The sequence below is a fragment of the Nestor notabilis genome, unplaced genomic scaffold, assembly GCF_000696875.1.
Source record: "Nestor notabilis isolate BGI_N333 unplaced genomic scaffold, ASM69687v1 scaffold10733, whole genome shotgun sequence".
Taxonomy (NCBI): domain Eukaryota; kingdom Metazoa; phylum Chordata; class Aves; order Psittaciformes; family Psittacidae; genus Nestor; species Nestor notabilis.
This window is the reverse complement of record NW_009920639.1, coordinates 14,337-39,243: the sequence shown is the minus strand read 5'-3', so window position 1 is coordinate 39,243 and position 24,907 is coordinate 14,337. Positions and strand designations below refer to the sequence as shown.

The 24,907-nt window shown below is 53.0% G+C and overlaps 1 protein-coding gene across 1 annotated transcript in view; it reads right to left on the bottom strand.

Annotated features, from left to right (window-relative positions):
- Nucleotides 1–3,114: 3,114 nt before the first annotated feature.
- Nucleotides 3,115–24,907, bottom strand: part of AGRN (agrin) — a gene marked incomplete at its 5' end in the record, with an annotated part of 36,126 nt that continues 14,333 nt past the window's right edge. The window contains 27 exons of the mRNA XM_010010768.1: nt 3,115–3,641; nt 4,321–4,424; nt 5,109–5,333; nt 6,221–6,253; nt 8,096–8,119; nt 8,629–8,716; nt 9,069–9,258; nt 9,558–9,674; nt 10,482–10,493; nt 11,393–11,504; nt 11,845–12,009; nt 12,421–12,514; nt 12,652–12,786; nt 13,520–13,749; nt 14,101–14,316; nt 15,075–15,267; nt 16,409–16,765; nt 16,961–17,080; nt 17,235–17,349; nt 19,167–19,294; nt 20,556–20,690; nt 20,831–21,214; nt 21,346–21,451; nt 21,791–21,915; nt 22,243–22,386; nt 22,826–22,990; nt 24,631–24,744. Coding sequence (XP_010009070.1) covers nt 3,484–3,641; nt 4,321–4,424; nt 5,109–5,333; nt 6,221–6,253; nt 8,096–8,119; nt 8,629–8,716; nt 9,069–9,258; nt 9,558–9,674; nt 10,482–10,493; nt 11,393–11,504; nt 11,845–12,009; nt 12,421–12,514; nt 12,652–12,786; nt 13,520–13,749; nt 14,101–14,316; nt 15,075–15,267; nt 16,409–16,765; nt 16,961–17,080; nt 17,235–17,349; nt 19,167–19,294; nt 20,556–20,690; nt 20,831–21,214; nt 21,346–21,451; nt 21,791–21,915; nt 22,243–22,386; nt 22,826–22,990; nt 24,631–24,744 — 3,989 coding nt within the window. The remainder of the gene's footprint in view (nt 3,642–4,320; nt 4,425–5,108; nt 5,334–6,220; nt 6,254–8,095; nt 8,120–8,628; nt 8,717–9,068; nt 9,259–9,557; nt 9,675–10,481; nt 10,494–11,392; nt 11,505–11,844; nt 12,010–12,420; nt 12,515–12,651; nt 12,787–13,519; nt 13,750–14,100; nt 14,317–15,074; nt 15,268–16,408; nt 16,766–16,960; nt 17,081–17,234; nt 17,350–19,166; nt 19,295–20,555; nt 20,691–20,830; nt 21,215–21,345; nt 21,452–21,790; nt 21,916–22,242; nt 22,387–22,825; nt 22,991–24,630; nt 24,745–24,907) is intronic.

Genomic DNA, 24,907 nt, shown 5'->3' with positions numbered 1-24,907 from the left:
TGCTGATCTGATGCAGATACCAATTGACTGTGCATCATTGCTGGGTATCAAAATGACTCCGTCTGCTGAATGAGCTGCCTCCAACCCCACATTCTTCGCTTGCTTCACACCACTTGGGTGAACATGAGCTCTTCACTGAACAAAATTCTCCACCTCCCACCCTTTCTTGCAGCAATGAAGCTGCAGAGATCAGAGATAGGGCTCTGGCCAGATGGAAAGGCCCCATTAGGAAGAGCTATTTAAAGCAGGAACTTAGACGCTGGTGCATCTCAAACCACATCCTGCTTGCGATTGACTTTTCATGGCTCCTCAGCTTACAGAGGGTAAAACCCAGGGGGAAACTGCTGTCACCAGGGAGGAGGAGGCCACAGAAGCATCACTTCAGCCTTGTTGACATGATGTCAATGGGATACAGAGCCTCTTTTGAACATGCTGCCTAAGAAGAGATGATAAAAGCATATATGGCAAAGAAGGAAAAGCTAATGGGTGCTGGAGTAGGTGAAACCACTCAGATGGCCACAGACAACAGGAAGACACACAGGAGTCTTCCTCTTGCAAACGTTGGGGGGAATAGGATTGAGGCTGGCATTCGTAAAGGCCACCTTTAGAAGATACAGCATGTACCTGCATGAATCACTCTGTTTCTAAAGGAAATAGAGGGAGATGCTGGTTTGATGCCACACATTATCTGCCTAGGAGATGGCCATACAAGCAAACAGGGCACAGAAAAGGAATAAACCAGGTCCCTTCAAAACATATTGAATAGTTCTCAAACTTTATTTCATGGTGATTGACGAAAGACACAAGTTAGTAATGGTTATATCATGCTGCTCCTCTACTGTGCATTGCCCTTCAGAATTCATACAGCAGTTCACAACGGTCATTACTTTACCCTAGAAATGAAGCCACATGGACATCTTTTCCTTAAAAAAAAAAAAAAAAAAGGAAAAAACCCCCCCAAAACACCCAGGGAAACCAAAACCAAACCTCAATGTCCTTTGTTTTTTTTGTACATACATGTTATAAATGCTATTAAAAATAAAGCTGAAGTTAAGTGCACAGCCCCTAGGGAGCACTGCTGAATCTGACCTTGGTTCAAGATGCTTGACAACGAGGACGCAAGGTCCTGTTTTAAGGCATTTCCAAGCCCCAGCAAAAGCAGACAGAGATTTTGTTTAGTTGTTGGGGTTTTTGGGTAATTCGTTTTTGCAGTGACCCTGGCTTCATGTCAGTGGCATTCCAGAAAATGAGCAGCTTCCTCTGTGCATGCCCCTCTCCCTTTGGAGCTGGACCATCCAGCCCTCAAATCTCAGCCAAGGCATTGCCCAGCTAGAACCTGTGTCCTCAAAAGGGTCTCACACTTCCCTCCCATCCCACCCTGCATAGTTAACCCCCATCTATCTACCCCCTCGTGATCAAAACACAGCAGCCCATCCCTTTCACGACACAGTCACAATACTTCCCACCAGGAATCACAAGTTATATACAGAATCCACTTAAAATGTGGTATTGCCACACACACAACCACACACACACAGAGTGGGGTCTCCATCCCACAGAGGGCACAGCCCCCTATGAAATACTTAATCGCTGGATGTTGAGAGGAATGCCAATGGATTAGGCAGGGATTGGGGTGGTGGTAGATGTCTTTTAATGATAAAATAGAAAAGTGGGTTTTCACTATGTTCTTCTCCTTCGTTACATCTGTGTTCAGAGCTCACCCTGAGGAAAGTAATTTGACTTTTCATGGCTCAAAATTCAGTGCTAAACCCCAACACTTTCAAAAGGCTGCACTACTACAAAGGTGCACTAAAAGGTGTGCTAAAATTGAAGGTAAAACTGCAAAATGATATTAATAAACGTTTGACACCTGGTGGGATCCTTCAGCTGAATTCCATATGCTCCATAAAGCTGGTTTCACCCAAAGCAACACCATCTCAGGGTGGGAAAGGGACACAGTTGTAGCCCAGTGGTGGAAAGGGCCATAGGTGCTAGACAGCATCAGTAAATTCTTCCCATGGAGAAGGAACCTGAATGGAAGTGGGGTCATTTCAATGTGTTTGTTCTTCTCCTGCTTCCAGGAGATTCCCATGTGCCGGCTGACAGACACTCACACACACACTCATTCAGACACACACATACTGGCTTTGTAACTGGCACCACAGTATTTGCTTTTAAGGTCTTTAGAGAGGAAGAAAACACTTTTAAACCTCCTCCCAAACACAACAGCCAACTCGTGCCCCATTCCCGTTTCCATTGAGGCTATTGCTGCTGGGCTGGCATCATCCAGAGGAGCTTTGATCATGGCATGGAAGACCCTGCATTGCAAAGACTTGAAGTCAAAGGTTACAACTCCAATTACTCTTCATGGGAGAGGCTCAAATACCAGCTCTACACATTCACATGCTGGCCAGCTGGAAGCATCCTCAGGGTAGGCAGAGGGCAAGCCATGCCCAGAGGCTGGAAAACGGACATGGGTGATGGAAGGACACATCCAACAAGTGAAATGGGACATGGTCCCCGTGCCCTCGCAGCCTGTTTCACATGGCTGGAAGAGGGAGAGCACTTCCAGCTCTTGAAGATGCTCTGCAGGTTCTCAGTGGTGCACGGGAGGGCAACGCTTGGTACATAGAAGCCCTTGGGAAGAGCAGCCAGGGCAAGCGGGTGGTTAGGACATGTCTGGATAAACACAAAGCGTGGAAATGAGGTTTCACAGCTGCTTCTGCACATGTCCAAGAGGAGGAGGAGGAAGAGAGCCAACAAGAGAAATCCACGTTTCCCCCACAGCACCTCTCAGTCCAGCAAACAGTCATAAAGACAACCAAAGAGCAATGCTTTTCTGCCTGCTCAGAGCAGACCTTGGTCTCTCTTCCAGTGCATGGCATCCCTGATTTTAACAGAGCATAAAGAAGAAAAGCACTTGAGATTCTTACACACATAAATTATAGTGAGAGGAAGGGAGGGAGGAGGGAGATAGGGTGAACATAGGGCCAGGAGAAGGCTTGGCAGAGGCAGGCACCAAAGCAGGGTGGCAATTCCTGCTTCTCCGATGGCCACATCCCTGCTCAGCCAGCACTGAGGTGGGAAGGCAGTGAATCCACGAAGGCCACACGTCTCGCCAGCACCAGCATCCTTTCCCCCACCGGCGTGAACAACAACCCAAGAACACAAGTGAGGAGGGGGAAAGACCACCCAAAAAGAAGCTTCAAGTATGAAGAAGATTTACAATGCGACGGGGAAGTTCTTCTGTCACTTCTTGGGAGACTTGGTTCAAGGTTTGTTCTTTGTTGCTGCTGTTTTGAGTAGAGTCTGACTGACCTGGATAGACTGCAACCGAACAGATAACCCAAAAGAAAAGGTGTTTCCTCCCCTCCCTTTCCCCCCTCCCCCCCAAAAATATAAAAAGCAATAAGTTTACAAAAATAGAAAATAATTACAGCAATAGGCAGGAGGGAGGGAAGGAGAAGGGAAGGTCCCTGGGGGCTATTTGGCTGAGCAGTGTAATATCCTGGGGTTGTTTAAAGCGTCCTCCACCAGATGCAGTTCTTGGCGGTCCACAAGCACGTCCCTTATACAGCCAATGAAGCCGGTGCTGTAGGCTTTGGGCAGCTTGTGAGCCAGGCTCAGCTTCTCCATTCCCCCTGCAAGAGATGGTGAGGAGGTTGGTGGGGAGGACAAGAGGGATGCAGGTGGAGCACTCGTAGTTTGTAGAGGGAGAGGGTGTCACACACTGTCGGCGCCAGGGAATCCAGAGACATAGGCCAGCTAATGGCTCTCATCAGGGGACATGGTGACACGGAAAGGACTGGCCTTTGGTAAAGCCAACCCTTTGTCACTCAGCTGTCACCAGCACCCTGCCATAGTAGGCAGAGAACAAGTAGGGGACTTTTTAGGTCAAACTTGTTAAAGCCATCTGGGAGGTACCAGTGTTGCATTGAAAGATGGGAGCATCAATGTCCCAGCTCTGAGCCCCTCAGGAAGGGGTACAGAGGAGCTTCTTGCCTACAAGAAACCTGAAGAAGGGCAAGGGATGTAGGGACAGGACAAGGGGAATGGCTTTAACCTGCCAGAGGGGAGACTGAGATGAGCTCTGAGGCAGAAGCTCTTCCCTGTGAGGATGCTGAGGCGCTGGCACAGGGTGCCCAGAGAAGCTGGGGCTGCCCCATCCCTGGCAGTGTTCAAGGGCAGGTTGGACACAGGGGCTTGGAGCAACCTGCTCTAGTGGAAGGTGTCCCTGCCCGGGGCAGGGGTTGGGAGTGGAGGAACTTTAAGGTCCCTTTGACCCAAACCATGAGGTCCACCCTTTCCACACCGACTCACCCAGCCACAGGCCCCCATCTGTGTCTAGCTGTGTTGCACCAAGCGGAGAAGAGCCAGCAATGGGGGCTTCGTTGCCGACTTGAAGGGAACCTTCTCTCTGTACCCTGCTCCGGGAGGGAGGGAAGAAGAAAGAGAAGACATGGTCTAGTGTGAGGTGTTCCTGCCCACGGCCGGGGCTTGGAACTAGATGATCTCAAGGTCCTTTCCAACCCAAACCATTCTATGATTAGAGTTAAAATACAGAGCTGCCTTCTGCTTTACACTTAATCCAGACACTGGGCACCATCAGCCCTTCTCTACCCAGAGAGGAGTGGAGCTCTTCCTCAACCCATATAGCACAGAGCAGTCCTTGATGCAATATCTCCTTTGGAAGCCAGCAACAAGCACTTCCCTGCAGCTTCCCATGGGCATCCCACAGCTTCCCCCCGTGCCCTCCATATCCATGAGCAGAAATCCCCACATTCCAGCCGCATGATCCGCTCACCATTCCCACCACCAGTAAAAATAAAAGGGGGCATCTCGGGCTCAACACGAGCAGAATGTCAAGCCCTCAGCCAGCCACAAGGGAAGGCACGAAGAACCTTTCGTCCCTCCTTGCCCCCGTGACATTTCCAGGCGTGTCACAACACGCGCCCCTCCAACGCAGCACTGCCCACATGCCTCTCCTCTATTATTATCATCCAAGAACAGGAGGGACCCATAGGGCATGAAGCCACGGCCATGACTCAGGCTCCTCCAGCTCACAGCCTGCCTATAGAGAGCAATGTGTCCTCCTGCTGCCTTCACACCTGTATGCCTTGATATGGATCCACTGGTTGGTGTTGACCGGGACCGTGGATCGTAGGATGACTGGTTTGGAGCCCAGGTCGTAGGTCATTTGTACAAAGCCATCCACTATGGCGAGGGCGATGTAGTCGGATCGCTCCAGTCCCTTCCCACTCCACAGGATCAGCCCCTGGGTGGCTTCTGTCTTGATGCTGAGTTCAAAGTGGTTCGATTGCAAGGCCTTCTCGCTGCATGGGGAGATGGGAGCAGGGGGGAAGAGAGACAAGAGTTAAGAACATGGCTACAGAAGCAACAAGGAGCAGTCAGCTCCTCAGAGCAGCCTTCTCAGCTCACCAGCCAAGGATAAGCCAAGGATAACCTTCAGTTGACCCATGGCATCAACTTTGGACACATCCATCCCTGCAACAAGTCTTGGTATTGTGCAGGCACTCAAGGAAGGGGTCTGTTAGGTGTGGTGGTGAACAGCAGAAGGGTTTTCCTCTTGGAACTGCCTTTGATTCCCAATGGGAACCCAAGGCTGTGAGACGACAAGCACCCTGAAGGTGACGGAGACTGCCCACAGAGGCAGCAAAACCTTCTTTCTCTTAGATGCATTGTCTTTTCCCAAGGGAGGAGTGAAGGAAGGACAGGATTTCCCCTACACTGGCATCCTCATCTTTGCTCAGTCCCTTTTGGAACAGGCAAAAAGCTTTTGGCAACAGGCGAGGCTGCCATGTGGGGTTGCCATCCACTCTGCTGGGATGCTCCGAGGCACACTGACACGTGCACACATAGATCAGACAACATGGGCACGACACAGACAGCTTTTTATTCCCAAGGGACACTGCATCCAAAGGGACAAGGGCTCTGCATGAAGCCTGCTGTTCTGCCAAGGTAAGTCAGCCTCTTCCCTCACTGGCAGGTACTAGCTATGTAGGTCCCCAGAAGCAAGGGCCAGAGCTGGAGCTACTGGAGGGACAGGGCTTCCTTCATGTTTAATCTCATCAGCAGCAGAGCTGTATCCCTTATAAATAAAAAGCCCAGGATACGGACACACAGGACACAGACAGAGACATGCTGAGGCAGCAACAGCAGAGCATGAGACAAAAGAGCTGAAAGCCTGGCACAGACTCACCTGGGCTCCATGGGGTAGTCCAGCGCTTCGGGACTTAGATGCAGGAAGAAAGGGGAGCATGCCATAAGCGCAGGACAGCAGGAGACCCTTCCCTCCCAGCCCTCCTCCAACAAGGGACACAGCGACAGCTCTGCACCCTACACAGTGCCCAAGCTGAGAAAACCATCCAGAACAAGCCACTGTCCTTTGGGATGAGTTTCCTCAATCCAGGAAGCCATGTTTGCAAGTTGTTGCTTAGCCAGGGCAAGCATAAGAATGTCAATGAGTGAATACCCAGCAGTGCTGGGACTCTTCTGGATCAGAACTACCGGTGTTCCTGCTCATGGGACTATCAGTTCCCTTTACTGTCCTGCTGGGGTGTGTATCTCGGAACAGGATGGAGAGCAGCACTGCTGGGGAAGGGAGCTATACTCCATGGCCCTGCATAAGGAGGACCCTTTCCTGGGCAGACCTGCAGGCAGATCTCAGGCTGGTTCTTTGGGATGCAGAATGGGATTCCATCTAGCCAGATAGCTGAATTGTCTCCTGAGGACTCTAAATCAGCCTTGGAGCACTCGGGCAGCCGGACATGCATGGAGATGAGGAAAACCAGGACGATAGAAAGAGAAGCCCAGAGAAGCTGTGGCTGCCTCATCCCTGGCAGTGTTCAAGGCCAGGTTGGACGGGAGTTGGAACAACCTGGTCCAGTGGAAGGTGCCCCTCTAAAAACCTACAAAAGCATACATTCAAAACAAGACTATTGGCACGCCATGGCCAGCAGATCCCAGAGGAGCAGCTGGAGTGTCCATCCTGCCCAAGGCACACCCTGGGTCTGCCTGGAGGCAGAAGAAACTACTCTTTATGGGCATCCCGATGGGTCCTGCAGCCCTGGCAAGGCTCATGGGTGCCGCGGCCAAACCCCAGCTACGGGATCCAAGGAGAAGTGCTAAGCTCCCTTGCAGGATGGGGCACGCACAGCCAAAATAGGCTGGCTGAGGCAGGGAGAAGGCGGAGAATGATGACCTTCCCTTTGCGGAGCGAGGCAGGGAGAAGGCGGAGAATGGTGACCTTCCCTTTGCGGAGCATTGGGAAAGGCAGGACGCAAAGGTAGCGGGTTCATTGCAGGGATGTGTCTGTGTCTATGCAAGGGGACAGCTGGGCACTGCCACGTGGCAGAGCTGCCGTGCAGGTCACTACATGCCCCTTGCTGCTGTAGGGCATAGTCTGGCTTAGGAGGATGCTTGGCTCACAAATAAACCCTATCCAAAACACTGGAGCATCTCCCAAACCATTGTGAACATGCAGGTGATGGGGTCTGGGGGTCCTGGTGTTGATACACATGCAGCAGCTCAGCTTCCCAAGCCTCTGCCTGACCCCAGCTTGTGGAGAATGAGGGGAAATGGGGATGTGACAGGCAGGGATGACCCAAACTCTCCCATACACAGTGGGGAATGAAGCTGCTTAAACCAGTGCTTCTCTTCTACTGCTGCTGCTCAGCAAGACAAACAGACAGCAAATCAACAGCAGGAGAAGAGAAGGCTCTGGAGAGACCTTAGAGCAGCTCCCAGTGCCTAAAGGGGCTACAGGAAAGCTGGAGAGGGGCTTTTGCAATGAAATCTTAGGCAGAAGTTCTTCCCTGTGAGGTTGGTGAGGCTTAAACTAAGCTCAGGATGCTGCTGGGACAATGTCTGAGTGCAGCAGAGCTGGGCAATGTAGCTCCTGCTTCATCTTGGCTGTGTTTGGGCCCCTGCAGTCGGTACCTGTGTCCTCCTCACCCCGAACCATGTCAGAGGGCCCGTATTCCTCCTCCCAACCTGCCCTGTGCTCCCTTATGGGTGCTCATGGTGGCAATGGGACACATGGAGGGCAGATGGCTGCACGGAGGACAGTACTTACGCAGGGATCTCATTGGTGAGGTGGCTTGAAAACAAAGAAACAAGGACATTGAGAAGAGACAGAGACTGACAAACAACAGCTCAACACAGACGCACTGAGGATATAGAGACAGATGGATGGAGCCTAATCCAATATCCTGTCCCAGTGCTGTGGAGCTGGGAATTAATCATGGGGGCTATAGGTGCACAGCGCTGAGGGAGGGTTCTGAGCCAGACCATGATGGACCAAGAGTCTCTTGTAGGAGAAATATCCAGCCCAGAGGACCTCAGTCAGTAGCTGTGTATTGAGCTCTGCTTGTCTTGAGAGAGAAGCCCCCGAGCACAGCCACAGAGACCAAAGGCTCCAAACACATATCCCTGGCCATGGAGGGGAAAGCCAACAAGGCAGCTTTAATGGCCAGGGCTCGAAGTGACTGCTCACAGCTCCAGTTTGTTTGTCCCTCTTTGAACAATGCACATGGACTTCTCCAACCCGACCTCTTCCTCCTGATTAACAGCCCTAAAGCCCTTGTTTTGTACCTTGATTCAAGTTACCTCTTTGTCACGGCGTTGTGGTACTCCATGTATGTCCTACCATCAAAAGCAATGGCCTCTGCATCTCCAGCAGCCTTCTCAATGATCACTGGAGGTGGGAAAAAGAAGAGCTGTCAAGCAATGTAGCATGGCTTGTCCATCCTTGGAGACTAGGAAAATCCCCCTTTACACTGAGCATTCATAACAGGATGAAGGCATCCACAAACCTGCCATCCCTTGAGGCCCATCAGCATGATGGCACTCTAAGCAAGCCCCTGGAAAGGTTTACTGTGGCTTTAGAGCTTGTTTCCCTCGGGTCCCTCCCAGCAGCCACAAGGAGAAGACTTCAAGCTTGGCCAAAGCCATGCACTGTCCTGCTGCAACCAGCTAGCCATTGAAGCAGCTCCATTGCCATGTGTGGCTAGTGAAGGTCCATGTCCATCCCTACCCTGGCATCTCACCTCTCTCACAGTGAGCCCCAGAGAAGCCCCTCTGGCAGGAGCACTCATAGGTCTCCATCCGAGGGCTGCAGGTCCCCCCGTTCTGGCATGGATTGGGTTTTTGGGTGCAGGGGTGGCCTCGGAAGGGGGAGATCTCAATGGCGCTGCGGATGTTCTCCTCCTTCAGCACAGGAACCCCTTTGATGGAGATCTGGCAGGTACAAGCAAGAGGAAGCACAAGTCAGCCTCCATCAACCCATCTCTCTATGGGGCTGGTGGTGGTGCAGAGACCAGTATCCTTATGGGGAAGATGAGGACCAGCCTCAAGCCCACATTCTCCTGTGATGCATCCCAAGTGGTGCCACTTTTCAATCAGTTGTGCCTTCCCAATGCACATGGATCCATATCCTATGGACAACCCGCTCCCAGGCGCATCCTCCAGTGATGCCAGCACCAAGGGCACCTCTCCCAACAAGACTCCTGGCCCAAGGCTGCCCACTGTGGCCTTACCTTCTGCACTGCTCCATCAAAGCTGGTGGAGATGGCTGCTGCTCGAGCCAGCTTGCTGAAATCAGGGGCTCCCCCCACGTAAAACGGCTCCTTCAGGTTCAGGAAGGTGTGAGGCACCTGGGGTGGAGAGGGGAGAAGGTGGGACAGAAACATCATGAGGTTGGGAGCAAGGTAGCGCCACACAACCACAACCGGTTGTCCTCTGCTCATCCCCATTCCCTGCCTTCCTCCCCGATGGGCACTGGGAGAAAGGGGCCTCCAGTGAACCCCTTCATGCCACGCTGCAAGGTCTTGCCTGCAGCAAGCACACAAGGAGAAGATTTCCCATGGATTTAAGCTGGAGGACATGCTGTTCTGATGTTTTCAGGTGTAGAAGCCTCTGGTTTTGTGTGGTACCCAAAACCAAGTACATATTGCTTCAGCCTCCCCAGGGCTAATGGTTAAACCCAAAAGTGTATCATATTCAGCTTGGGTGCCCTATAGCAAAGCTAGAGGAGGTTCTCCTGCATCTCACACGTGTGTTTAGAGGAGAAGGACTCCTTGCTGTCACCCTGCAGCCCCAACTAGGTGAGTCTTCAGCCCCAGTGGTTCACTGGGCCTGTAACAGGAGCAATGTCCCTTCCTGAGCTCCTGGGATGGACCCAGAGGCCCAGCAGTGAGGCAGGGATGCAGTTGGATGAGTCGCTAGCTAATGCCTTGTGGAGTTAACACGAGAAACATGACCGGATGGATGGGAATGCTTCTGAAACAAAATGCAAGGACTGGCTGGAAAACTAATGATGGAAAAGGAAAGAAGTGTCTCTAAATCTACAGAGATCCTAAAGCTGCTTGGTCAGATGGAACACTGAGATCTGGATGGAAGACAAGGAACACGTGCCGATGGCAGATGGGATGGAGGTTGCAGTGGGTCATACTTATCTTTACCTTACGGGATTTCTGGGATCCAGACAGCAGGGGAAGGGAAAAATACAATGAAAATCAAAGGGAGAGAAAGAGAGAAAAGGGACATCAGTGGGTAACATCGCACCATGCAGGGCTGCAAGAGCACCAGTGCCCGGGGGAGCCAGGGCAAGGGATGCTGCAGAAAGCAACTAGAGGGGTGGCTGACAACCAGGGTAAGCTTGAAGCTTGGAAAGATGAGTTTGGGGAGGAAAAGATCCTGCTGCTTAACCTTGATGCTGCACTTCCAGGTGGGCGAGTTCAGCAGCAATTGGGGTTTTTCCTGCATTACCAGCTTCCCCATTGGAAAGGTGGATGAAAGGAAGGTCAGTGGCCCTGCTATAGAACCCCAGGAGCTGCTGTTTGTGCAGAGACAGAGCAGACAGGGCACAGGGAGAAGTCAGAAGTAAGCTGCCAGCTTTGGAACAGAGGAGAGAAGGCACCAACGGATTCAGCAGCAACACTGCAATGGGGCTTTTACTGGTCCATGCTTCCTCCTGGCCAAGCTCTCCGCACAGCCATGGAGGGCTCCTGAGCCCAGCATCAAGGGCACAGCCTGGACCAAAAAGGGTCCAAAGGGACAAGCAAGGACCTGCAACAAAGGGCAGGGGTATCCATGTGGGGAGGGGGGCTCAGTCCAACATACCCCTGCAATCAAAGCCTCCACATCAGGCTCTGTGTGATGGGGGCAAGGAGAGAGGAAGAGCTAAAAGAGGTGTGCTGGTCCTACAGCACCAGGGCCAGGCTGCAGAGCTCTGCCCCACAGCATCCTTTGCCCCCAGGTCTTGCCCACTCTTTCTCCACCCCTAAAGCCATGTAAAAGCCCTGGGGACCTCTCAGCTCATCTCATGCATGGGAGGAGCAGAGCTGGAAGCTCTCCCTGGCCCATCACTTACCGGGGATTCTCCCATCACCCTCTCGCCATTGTTGATCCTCATTACCCCTTTGCGCCCATTCCTCTCCAACAAGACACTCATCCAAGTGTTGAGGGGAACAGGCTCTTTGCTCCTGGTGGTGAGAAGGGAGGAGAAGACACATGGTGTAAAGCTCCCTTGACCAGCTTGGGATGCCCCAGCTCACAGTGACACACACAGCCCAGCATTAGGTGGGGAAAGAGGGACAAAGCAGGGGTAGACCCAGCTCTGCCTTGTCCCACAAAGGGATATCTAACCAAGAACCACTACTACAAGCAGCCAAGGCCAGCATGAAGCCTGCTTCCCCCCATTCCTTATGCTTTTCATGGATGGGAGCTCCAAGCCAGCGCTGGATGCTGAAGCTACCATGTCCCTCATGCCTCTACAGTCACCACCACCCTGAGAAGCAGGTCCCCACCCCACAACCCACCTACCTGAGCACAGCTGCCCCTTTGCCCAGGTCGTATCTGTACTCCAGGTAACCGTTGTGTAAAGCCAGAGACACAAAGTCCCCTTTGCCATCCGTCTTCTGGCCGTTGTAGAAGATCATGCCGCTGGGGTTCTTGGCCAGGAACACAACTTCCATGGACATTTTGTCCCTGAGGAGAGAAGTACGATGGATACTCTCCAATCCAGGCACTTTCTTCCCTCACTCCTATGTCCCAAGCCCTTGGAATACCTCTGCCTGCCTGGTGCAGCAGAGATGCCACCCCTGTAAGATACCTTTGCCAGGTAAGAGATGCATGTGCCATGCACAGGATGCTGCTCCATGGTTCCTATGTACCCAGCCTGCTGCAACACCAAGCACCCAGCGCACGGTGCTGGCTGCAGGGATTCTGGCAATGCCATTTATAGAACCAACTAGGTTGGAAAAGACCTTCAGGATCACCAAATCCAACCATTCCCTCTGGACTAAACCTGCAGCAGGCAAAGGGAAGACCTCTAGGGAAAAGCAGGCACGAGCTCTGTCCCCACATCACTGCACTCTCCAATTCCCTGGCACTTACTGCAGATCAGGAACGAAGCTCTGCAGCCCATTCAGCTCCAGGTAGGAGAAGCCATTGAACTCCGGGAGGAAAGGCATGGTGTGGTCCTGCTCTGTCACTGAGCGCAGAGAGGGGCATGGTGAGGAGGAGGAGGCTCCAGCCAGTGCCCCACAGCCTCCTGATCACCCCCCACCCCAGGCTGGGGCAATGAGCACCTTCAGTTCCACCCCATTCCCAGACCTGCTCCCGTCCCACCTCGCTCGCAGAAGTCTCCTTCCCGGCCCATGGGGCAGGCACAGAGGGCACCTCCCTCCGGCAGCACCAGGCAGGTGGCAGAGACGTGGCAGGGGGTAGGGTCACAGGGGTTCCTCTCGTCAGCACAGGTTGGACCTGCAGCAGAAAGGGCAGCTTGTCACAGCAGCATCTCAAACCATCTTAGCCAGAGACAAGTGTCTCTGACGTCTCCCGATGCACTACCAGCCTTTTAATCCCATCTCAGGTTGGGGTTCCCACGATGCAGAAACACCCCACACTGAACCCCACAAATGGCAGATAATACCTTTGCCAGATTATACCCCTAAAATGCAAGGGGAAACTTGTTTGTGCATGAGAACAATCAGATCCTGGCCCTTGTATTATCACAGAATGGTTTGGAAAGGGTTGGAAAGGGACCTTAAAGGACCTAAAAGGACCTTAAGATCATCTAGTTCCAACCCCTTGCCAAGGGCAGGGAGTATGATGTGAAAATAGGAATTACATTTACTGACTTCACTGAATGCGGCTTCATCCCACACTTGTCCCTCTAACCCACTGCTGACACTCCACACCACATCCCTCCCCACTGTAGCCCATAAGATCATAGAATAGTTTGGGTTCAAAGGACTTTAAAGCTCATCCAGTTCCAATCCCCTTCAACGAGCAGGGTTATCTCCTACTAAGTCAGGTTGCTCAGAACCACATCCAGCCTGGCCTTGAATGTCTCCAGAGACAAAGTCTCAGAGCTTTTGGCTTTTAAACCCCTCCTTTTTGGTGCTATAACCAATCTGCCCCCCACCCAAAGCCATCCTGGGACCCCTCAGGAGCAGGCAGCGGGATGAGGAGCCCCAGCACACCCTGCACGTACCAGTGTAGGTGTGGAGACACTCGCAGTGGAACATCTCAGCCTCCTTCACATGGCAGATGCCGCTGTGGTGGCAGGGGTTGGGATGACAGGGGTCGTTGCCACACTCGCCCACCCCACTGCCATACAGCACATCGCTGCCCTTCTCCCGCAGGTCATACATCTGGTTGTTCACATCCAGGAGGCGGATGCAGCCCTTCAGGCCAGTGGTGGCCGTGGTCCGATCTGCCACCCTGAGGGTACAGAGGGCATAGTCAATGGGGGCTTGCCCCCAAGGACAAAAATGCAGGGGCTCCCCAAGCATCAGGGTCAGGCTGTGGTCCACAGTGATGCCCCTGTGATGCTGTGGTCCACAGTGATGCTGGATTCCACAACAACCCTCCAGCCAACACCCGGAGCCTGACTGCAGAGGGCAGAGGATAGTTTGGGTTGGAAGGGACCTGAAAGCTCATCCAGTTCCAACCCCCTGCCACGGGCAGGGACACCTTCCACTAGAGCAGGTTGCTCCAAGCCCCTGTGTCCAACCTGGCCTTGAGCACTGCAGTGCCCAGGGCAGTGGACCAGCACCCAGCATCCTCACTCACACAGCCATTTGGTCCTCGGGTGCTCCCCCTATGAAGAGGTCGGTGTCGAGGTTGAGCCCGTCAGTGCCGGTGGGGCTCTCGCCGCTGACGTGGGGCTCCCCATCCACTGACAGCATCCCGCTGCGCCGGTTCCGGTTCACCACCAACTGGTGCCACTTGCCGGGCTCCACACGGACCTTGCTGGTGATGATGCCAGTGCCGGAGCCAGTGTTAAACCTGGAGCAGAAGAGGAGGAGGCCTGGGGCTGTGCCACCCTGCAGACAAGGGACATCTGTGCCATGGCACGGGGCTGCTGCATCCCCCTTCCACAGACCGGTTTGGGTTGAAGGGACCTTATAGCTCATTCAGCTCCAACCCCTGCCACGGGCTGGGACACCTTCCACTAGAGCAGGTTGCTCCAAGCCCCTGTGTCCAACCTGGCCTTGAACACTGCCAGGGATGGGGCAGCCACAACTTCTCTGGGCACCCTGTGCCAGCGCCTCAGCACCCTCACAGGGAAGAGCTTCTGCCCCAGAGCTCATCTCTGTCTCCCCTCTGGCGGGTTAAAGCCATTCCCCTTGGCCTGTCCCTACAGACCCTTGTTTAAAGCTCTTCTCCATGTTTCAAGCCTGGAATCTACACCTTTGGCTTTTAGGATGAGAAAAGTAACTTGAGGCTCACACTTCTGGGGTGTTTCTTCCTTTCTTTTCCCTCCCTACATTTCTTTTTCCAGTACAAAAACTGCACCAAAAAAAGACCTTTCCCTTGCTTAAAAAAACCCCAACCTTCCACAGCTTTTAGTTTTTCAGACTTCAAACTGAGTGTATTGAGTCCCCTTTGCATTCCTACTACATTGGGCAAAACACTCTTCTTGTCCATTTGATGATGCTGTTTCTTAGCCTGCATGTTCAAGCCCAGCATCCTCCTGATGCTCTCCAAGGACCATTCACACCTTCTCTGCTTCCTCCTCACCACACAGGGCTGAGGGCACCCACCTGAGCTCCACGAAGCCACCAACAAGCGCCAGGGAGATGAAGTCTTTGCCGCGGTTCTGGCCGTTGTAGAGCAGGAGCCCACTGAGCTCCACTGTCCTGAACTCCATGGCGATGCGCACGGTGTGGTACGCCTTCATCATCTTGAAGGCCAGGTAGGACTTGCCACCGAAGCTGGGGATGAAGTACCTGATAGCTGCAAGAGCCAGGGCGGGAAGGGAAAGGAAGGAGGGATGAAGCAGAGGAGGGGACAGAAGGATGGATAGCAGATAAATGCCTGACATGAGTCTGTTGAACACTTCTCTACCTGCACAAACAGAGAGCTCTTGTGAAATGGCACAAAGAAGCTCACCCTGTCCTCCGGACCCATGCTCCTGTGCAATTATCCCCTCCCAGACACTCATACTGGCATCAACCAACTCCTCTCATGGTGGCATGACCCTAAAGATTGCTCCCAAGCTTTGGAGATCTGTGGTATTGTTCCTCCAGTACTTAGCTTCAGTGGTGTCCCAACCAGCTCCCCCCAGTTAAGGACTGGTGCTGCTGGTCCTCTCCACGCTCAGTTATCACATTCTTTGCTGCACACACAGCTCCTCATAACTCAGCTCCCCTGCTCCTGAGATGGATTTCGTCTCAGGAGGTAAAATCCCTGGGATAAATATCCCAGAATCTCACATGACAGATTTACATTTATCACTCCAGGCTTTTATTTAGTGCAGCTGAGATTTTCCAAGAGATCTGGAAGACCAAGCCCTATTAAAATTAACAGGGCTGGACACCCACATCCAGCAGCAGCTCTGAACACTCCAGCTTATGGCTTTAGGGGCAAAGCTGGTCAGGAATAAGCACTGAAAAGCCTCTGGTGTGACACCAAACTGCCCATGGGAGCTCGGTCACTATCAGCAGCTCAGGTTTAATGTGCTGTCAGGATGGGGCTGTTTGCATAGGAGCTACTATCATCACACATCTCCTGGTGTTCGAGATGACAGTCACTACCTGTCTCTGTCACACTCACAACCAGTCACTAGCTGCAAGAGAGCAACGATGCTGCGAGCTGAGGCTAAAAAGGAGACACTCATCTCCACTGCTTTGGGGCACTGATGTAGCACAAGCGAAGCCAGGAGGAGATTGCTCCAGGCACCTTCTTACACTGCAGCCTTGCTGTGCTTGCCTCTTAACATGTACAGTGTGTGTACAACCTGTTTGTGGCCGAGTTAAGAAAGGTGGTTGGATTGATCCCTGCCTGGTGCAGGTGTGGGGCTGGGTTTGCACGATCCCCCTCATCTCTCCATCACCACCATCAAGTGTATGGATCAAGATGGGTCATGAACACGTACTTTTCTCACACACAGCTCCCCCTTTGCCAGCCGGGCAGCTGCAGGTGAACTCCTTCCCATCATCCTCACATGTGCCACCATGCAAACAGGGGTGAGAGTCACAGGGACGTGAGGGCTTCTTCGTGGTAGGGGGCTGGCGCGTGGGCTTCCGACGCGTGGTGGCCGGGAGGGTGGATGCAGGTCTCCTGGTGCTCATAGCTCCTGACATCTTGGTGCTGGGTCGGCCCATGGTGTCCTGGCGCAGGACATGGACTGTGGTGGTGGCAGCAGCCGTGGTGTACCTGCGGGTGGTGGCGGGTGCCATGGTGGTGGCCGTGGTGGTGGTGACGGTGGTGGTGAAGAGCCGGGGGATCCAGTCTGAAACAGTACAATGCAGACTGATGCTGGTGCTTTGTAACCCTTTTCATAGAGTCATAGGATGGTTTGGGTTGGAAAGGACCTTAAGATCATGCATGCTATTGCATGTCCCAGCTTATGAGTCCAGAAGCTGCCTGCACTGAGCCCTTCTATTCCTTCCCACCCATGAAATAGCCACAGATAGAGGGGGCTCACCAAAGTCCATGAATTTGACATGCTCCTGCTGGGGCTTCTTCACCAGGATGGTTGTCTTCTTGGAAGCTTTGATCTGCTTCAGCAGGGCCCCTTGGACGTCCACTGCCGTGTAGGAAGTGGCTGACCATAACCAGGAGGAGAAAGGAGAAAGGCAAGAGTGAAGATGCATGCTCACCTAGTACTTTCCCTATCACGATGTCCTTACAACGCATCCCAATCATTCCTATCCCTAGGGAATGCTTCTGCCTGCATTGCACAGTGAATCAGCACTTACCTGGGTCAAAGTGGGCCTCCACAATGACACGGACAGCGTTGCTCTGCCCCAGGTCTCGGACACGGATGCTCTTGAAGTCCTTCTTAACATCAGAATTGCGGAAAAGCTCATCCAGCTTTTGGTCAGACGGGAAGGAGAGAAGAGAAACCAACTGATTAATGGGGACATCCTAGGAGATAGGCCCTTGCAGTAGAAGATCTTGAATCCCAGCGATTCTCCTTGGTTTCAAGCCACAGGGGTTTGCATCCAAACCTTTGCGAGCATCCAAGCGACACATGCAGAGAACAAGCTCTGTTGCCTATGGCGACAATTCATCTGGTCCCTATTCTTTATGGCCTGCAGTCCGAGGTAAGAACAGGCTCCAGAAACAGGGAAGTGAGCTATCCCCATGGTGAAGAGCAGAACAGAGGCAGACCAGAGACATCTTGCAGTTCATACAGGGATTTTCTATTGTGTAGCATCTAAGTCTTTCTGATCTCCTCTAAAGCTGTGTAAACCTTGGGAAAATCCCATAAGGGGCCATTCTGCATCTTTAAGTACCTGATTGCCTTTTAATACTTGGCTCTCAGACACTGCAGGATTTGTCTGAAGTCAGAGGAAGGAGACAGTGACAGTCCAAGGCTTACAGTCAGGCTTTAACACCCTGCTAGCTCTCTGTCCAGAAGTCATCACAGCCAGAGGCCACCACGTCCTTCCCCCAAGGAAAACACAGAAGAAAGTAATAACTGGTTAATAGTCCCATGGAATAGTGTTACATTTGGGAACAGTGATCTCAGAGGGATAAAGGAGCACATCACATCCATGGGCATTTGAAGGTGAGTTGCGCAGGGACAACAGGCTCTGAAGCACTGGGCCATGGCAGGAACATTGACACAGGTGCTGTGCCATGTCTTCACCTCCCCCAGCCTGGGCAAACAGCCTTTCTGGGGGGGGAAAGAATGGATGGCCCTGTGAATGAAGCTTTTGTGTGCTTGTTTGCATCCTCAGATAGAAGCCACTGTTGTATTGGGAAACACTGCTATTGTGATACAGAACTGCATGAACCATATGGTCCATATGCCAGACACTCATCTGCTTATCTGACTGCACTGAGGGCTTGCCAACTTCTGAGTGCAGTTTGGAACCAGCTCTAAATACCTTCATCTCCTTGAAAAGATGCTCTGTATTTGCTGTGCCCTGCTCTGATGTTGCTCCCAAACCCATACGTACACAGTGCCATACAGTGTCCACTACTCCCATAACTAGCAATGGGGTTTTTCTCAAAGGTGGGATACTGGATTTACAGAAGCACCTTCCCAAGTCATGTGGTTGAACTGGAGGGCAAGGGGGGTTTAGACATGTTTTGGTCCAAGGGCTTTTCATGGAGATAAGGACACTTTGGGAAATCCATGGTGTTAAGGCAGAACCTCTCATCTGAACAGCCCCAGCACCAAGATCAAGCTGAAAAGGGTTGGGTTTTGACCCAGGACATAACAAAGGATGGAATCAACTGACACAGGATGTAGTAGAGGCTAATAACACACTAACAAGGCATCACACAGGGTACCTCTTAGAACTGGTGCATCATCTCCTTTACACTCCTAATGCCCACCCTATAACAGCAGTGGCCCTGGTGATCAGTTGTGTTCATCCCAACTTCTGTAGGTTAAGCCCATCTCAAATAAGCCCCAAAACTCAACAACATGGGGCAGTGCTCCTCCAGGATGCTCAGCACATTTTGCAGTGAGGTCTCTGTGCTCCCATTGACAGACAGCAACGAGAGACCTCTCCAAAAGCCATCACAAACAGGAAGGCAAAGCAGAAGGAAACCCACTGCCCATCCTAGTGCAGACAGAGGTCGGCAGGGTCTTGTCTTCTTCTGCCAAAGCCATATCCATCCATGCTCCATGCCAAAGCCCTATCCATCCCCTAGATCAAGAGCAAAGGACTCACCGCACTCTCAATGCTCCGAGCTGTCTCCCCAAAGAGCTCTGACTTGGGATCAGCCATCTCGGGTGTGTAGAACAGCTCCTGGCCTTCCACCTCCTCCAAGATGAGGACTCCTTGGAAGACTTTGGTAGCTATAGGAGGGAGGGCAGACAAGACAAATGCCTTTAGTCAGCTTGTGGGCAAGGGGACAGGCATGTGGCTGAGAGCATTCGAGTCCCTGGGGGGAAAGGGTGATGGCAGTGTGCGGGTAGTGCCAGTGTTGGGGTTAGTCTGGATGGGTCTGCACCATGGAGGATTAGTATCGAAGGGTGCTGGAGCAGATGGCAAAGACCAGGCTGGAGATGGCAGCTTTTACCATACAGGTTCCTCTGAGCTCCGGCCCGGGTAGCAGCCCCCCTGCACCGGCTGAGTAACAAGAGAAAGACATTAGCCAGAGCAGCACATAGTCAACACGGCAGGATCACACACGTGCATGCAAACAGGGGCAGAGAGGAGGGTGAAAAGTGGGCTCTGGACAAGGAGAAGTCGTGTGCTGGGAGAGGGAAGTAACCAGCTAACAGGCTGTGGTCAGCCCTGCTCTAAACCAGCCTGAAAGTGCAAGAGGAACCCAAGGGCTGGTTCCCTTCCAGGGGCGCTGTGGGAGTGCAGAGGCAGCGATAGAAGATCCCTGCTGTGGGCAACCACACAGGAGGTTCCCAGAAGCTGTGCTTTTGTGGGTTAAAATGTGGTGTCCAGAGGAAAAGGGGATGTTCTGTTGGAAGAGAGGCATTTGAGAAGGACCACAGTGAGGAGACACCTGAGAGATGGCCCCTGAACAACTGTTTTTAGGGTAACGAGGATGTACATACAGGACAACCTACACTGTGACCGAGCACAGGTAGTTCTGTGTTTCCTTAATGTGGACAGTGTGAAAGGACCATACACAGGCAAGACAGATCCCACCTAGGTCATGAGCACCCCTGGGAACCACAGCATGAGTCAAGAAGCTCCCCAGGATGCCCAACATAGCTGCTCCCCCTGGGGCTAAACTGGTCCTGGTTTGCCCAGCAACCTTTATAGACATCAACATAGATAATGGGAATCCAGGGAATTCCCTCATCCTCCCTAGTGCCAGTCAGGAGCTGGGCAGAAGCCTGGGCAGAACACTGGGCAAGTTGTTAAGGATGAAAGTGGTCACCTAAGGGAAGAAACAGAGTGCCCTGGCTCTCAGGGTGGCAGCACCCACCCCAGCACTAGGGTGGCTGCTGGATGCTATGGGCATAACATCCATGGCTCAGCATCTCTCCATCAACATCCTCTTGCATCAATCCCTCTCCTGAACCCTACAAGAGCTCATTGTGACCCCTGACGACTGAAAAGGACCCCTGAGCCCATCCCTAGGGACAAACTCACCTGGACAGTTGCTGCCTTCAGCATCAGCAGCCGCAGTCTTGCCATCCGAGCAGCATCCCAGCGGGGTGTTGTAGCACGTCGCCCTCTCGACGGCTGGGGTGGAAGTTACTTGGCTTTCCTCCACCTCCTCTTCCCCTGCAGGGCATCAAAAGGAGCATTCACCAGCAGGAGGTAAGACCTCACCTCTGCGCGAGCTTCACAGCTTCATGTTGTCATGACACGGGGTATGGTTTAGCCCACAACCAACCTGCCAAGCTTAAGAAGCACACACTCACCGGCAGAACCTGCCCCACTAGATTCCTGGTCTCCACTGATCCCCATCTCCTGGTCTCCACTGCCTTCTGCACTGCCTGATTCAACATAGGCAGGCTGGGTGGTGGCCAGGACCACCGGTGCAGTGGAAAGAGGGCGGACTGTGGTCTTATACACCCCATGGGTCATCCATGGGGTGGTGGCTGTTCTGGCAGTCGTGATGCGCCTCGTTGTAGAGTGGCCTCTTTCAGTAGGTTTGGCTTCCAACAGCAGGGAGCTGGTGGGCAGCTCGGTGGGCTCTGGAGCCTGTGTGGTGAGCTGCAGTGGTGGAGGGAACATTAACTTGTCCAAAGGCAGTGTTGGCAGTGGTGTTGGTGGCGAGACGTGGCTGGTGTGAGTGATGGACTCTGAAAGCAGAAGGAGGACAGGGTAGGTAAGGAGGCACCTTCCCTGCCATGAAGAGTGGTGGCACAGTGAGGAACCACAGCCAGACCCATGTCCAGTGTGTGGCACAGCACTGAGAGCAGCAGACACTCACCATGGCACTGCCCCACGTGCTTCACTGTGATGACTTGTCCCTGCCGGCAGGCGATGGTCTTCAGCTGGCACTGGTCCCCATAGGTGACACCATCAGAGCCACAGACCTGGGATGCAGAGGGGAAATGTGAGCTGTGCCTCTGGCCTCTTCCAAGCACTGGGCAAAACAAACCCATCTCTAAGTGATGGAAGCTTTGCAGGATCCTTTAGAGGCAAAGAGGTGGGCACAGAGGGACCACTGCGGAAGCACAGGAGCAATGATGCTCAGAGCGTCCTGCTCTGCTGGGGGACACCTACAACTCATGTCACCCTTCAAAGAGTGTCCAAATATCCCCTCCTGCTTCTTGGGGTGGAAAAGAGCCATCAGACTCGTGCTGCCCACACCATCCCAATGAGCCACCTGTCCCCAGCACACTGCTCAGCCCAGTGGTGCCTGTCCCACAAACCTTGGTCATGTTGGCCTCCAAGCAGAGCGGGGACGGGCACTCACAGTGGGCAAAGCCATTGACTTCCACACAGGAGGCACCAAACTCGCAGCTCATCTCCTCACAGGATTTTGGGGCTGATGGGTCTGGGGTAGGGAGAGAAGAAGAAAGAGATGGGAAGAAATGACCAACAAAGCACATACATACCAAGCACACAGAAACAGGCTATATAATGAAATCCCTCTCTCCTCGCAGCAGTTCTTTCACCACACAGGTCAGACTGGTGGACAAGACAGTCTTTCTCCAAACAGATAAAGACCCTCGTGCACAGATAACAGGAATCCAGCCAGGAATGGAGACCCCTTCACCCCAAAGCACAGGCACATAGGGTGGGAGGGATGCTTTTCATCCAGGGTCATCATTATCCAAGCGCCCCACTCTTGGCGGCCCACACGATCCCTGTGGCACCTCACCTTTCTCACAGCCAGTCATGCCCAGCTTGCTGCCATTGGGACACTGGTTGCACTTCATACCAGTGATACCAGTCTTGCAGGAGCACAGGCCAGTCATCTGCTCGCAGTCATCACGCACTGAACCCACCGGGTCGCAGTTACAGGCTGGGCAAGAAAGGGAAAGAAGACACTGCTTTGCTGGTGGCTTGTGGAGCCAGCAGCAGATCCACTCAGGTGCCCAGCAAGCCAAGGACCTTAAGATCATCCAGTCCCAAGCCCCTGCCATGGGCAGGGATGCCCACACTAGACTCCAAGCTGGCCTTGAACACTGCCAGGGATGGGGCAGCCACAGCTTCTCGGGGCACCCTGTGCCAGCGCCTCAGCACCCTCATAGGGAAGAACTTACTCCTTGTGTCCAACCTGAACTTCCCTTGTTTCAGTTTGAACCCATCACCCCTTGTCCTATCGCTACAGTCCCTGTTGAAGAGCCCCTCAATGAGATCCCATTCTCTTTAGACCCAACAAGCTCCCGCAACGTCTTCTCACAGGAGAGGTGCTCCGGACCCCAGTGACCCCTTTGGGATGGGTTAATGGCCACACTCACGGGTGCAGCCACTCTTGCTGTCGGTCACGATGCCGCGGAAGTTCCAGAAGCCAGGCTCACAGCGGTCGCACTTGAGGCCCCCCACGCCAGGCTTGCAGGAGCACTGCCCCGTGGTGGGGTCACAGGCTCCTCCATAGGAGCCATAGGGGTTGCACTGGCAGGTACCTGTGAGTAAACATCGAATCATGGAGTGGGTTGCGTTGGAAAGGACCTTAAGATCATCTAGATCCAACCATCTGCGTTGTGGTGGAGGGACCACTGAGATGCTCAGCCAGGGCTGGACCATGGTCTCATGCTGGGCAAAAGGAGGTTTCACCATCTGCTTTCAACACTTCTTCTCTGCTCCATCTACAAGGGAGGGAACTAAACCTCCAGGGATGAACCTGCCTGCTTTGCTGTCATCAAGAACTCCTCTCTCATTAACATCAAAGGGGAAGGAAGCTATTAGAAGTTTATTATTAATTCATTAATTAGGAACTTGATGGAGGGAAGTGATCCAAAGATAGACAGAGAGACGCTGCCTTTATCCCAGGGGAGCAGTAGAAAGGGGACGCGGGGCAGAGATGGAGAGAAAGGGAGAGCTCGGAAGCAGCAAGTTGGGTGTATGAGCACATCCCCAGGCTTCCAGAGGCAGGAAAATGGCATGTCCAGAACAGGCAGCAAGGGATAAATCTGCCCCAGGGACTTCAAGCTAATTGGTAAGTACATCCTGATGTGTGCTTGCTGTCAACACAGGTGGGACAGAAACTGGTAGGATACTGAATCCCAGTCAGTTGGGAAGCTGCGTCCATGGATAGCAGGGTAGGGGACAGGACTTCCAGTAGAGACACAGGAATGTTGCTGCCAAGCACCACTGGCAGGGTGATGCTGGAAGCAAAAAGCTTGTGTCCTCCCTTACATCACTCTGACCAGCTCCTCCCTGCTCTGCTCCCTGCTCTTCCAGCACCCACGCAGCCCACCCCATACACCTCCTGCCAGGACATCTCTGGACCCTCTCTGAATACTGCTTGTTAAATGATAGAGTGCATTAAACAGCTCTACATCTTCACCAGGAGGATATTAGCCAGGTCCAAGCATGGTGTGAACCATGCCTCCACAGGGTAATGGGTTTCCCTAATGGGCGGTAACAGCCTCAGCTGGTAAGAGCTTGCTAATGCCTTTCAAAGTGCTGCTTCTGCTTAAGTGCTGGCTCTGACAATCATTTAATAAATATTAATGAAGCATTTGCCAGCTCAGCTTCCTGCACGTTGCAGTCACAAGCCAGCCACCAGCCATGGGTTGCCCTGCAGAAGGTGGACCTGAAAGCTCTAGCAATGGGTTGAAGGCACATTCTGGCCCTAGGGCACCTTCTGGAGCATCCAGCATGGATGCAGCCAAATCATAGGATGGTTTGGGTTGGAAGGGACCTTAAGATCACACCTTTCCAACCCCCTGCCATGGGCAGGGACACCTTCCACTAGAGCAGGTTGCTTCAAGGCCCATCCAGCCTGGCCTTGAACACTGCCAGGGATGCCACCACCCAGTCTTCCTGCATTTGAGATGGACTTAGACCTGGAAGTCGACTTGGGGCTGTTGCAAGGACCAAGAGCATCACTAGTAGATACAGAAGGTGAAGCATATGTGCACATCTCCACATTGTGCATGCTGTGAGCCTGGAGCTGTAAAGAGCCTGAGAGTCACTAGTTAGCTGAAGAATGGGATGTTTCCCATGGGATGGGACCCCAAATCCCTCCTCCACCTGCTCTCTCCTGCCTTCCAGCCATCCCTGAAGGTCCCACTAAGGTGGGAACACAATATTCACTCACTTGGGCATCCAGCTGCACCCACTCCGAGCGCCAAGGTCATGTTGTCTGGGCAGCATCCATAGATGGTCTGGCTGCAGTGCACAACCAGGAGAGGTGGTGGGGTTGTGGCAAGGGCTGCAGGGGAAGGCAGAGGTACAGGTTATCCTTGGCACAGGGCAGTGTTGCCAATGTACCATCCTGCAAAACCACATGGTTCTTGCAGAGATGCTGGGAACAAGCAATGAGGTGAAGTCCTACCCTTGGCAAGGGAAAGCAAAGGGCATGGAACAGGAATGAT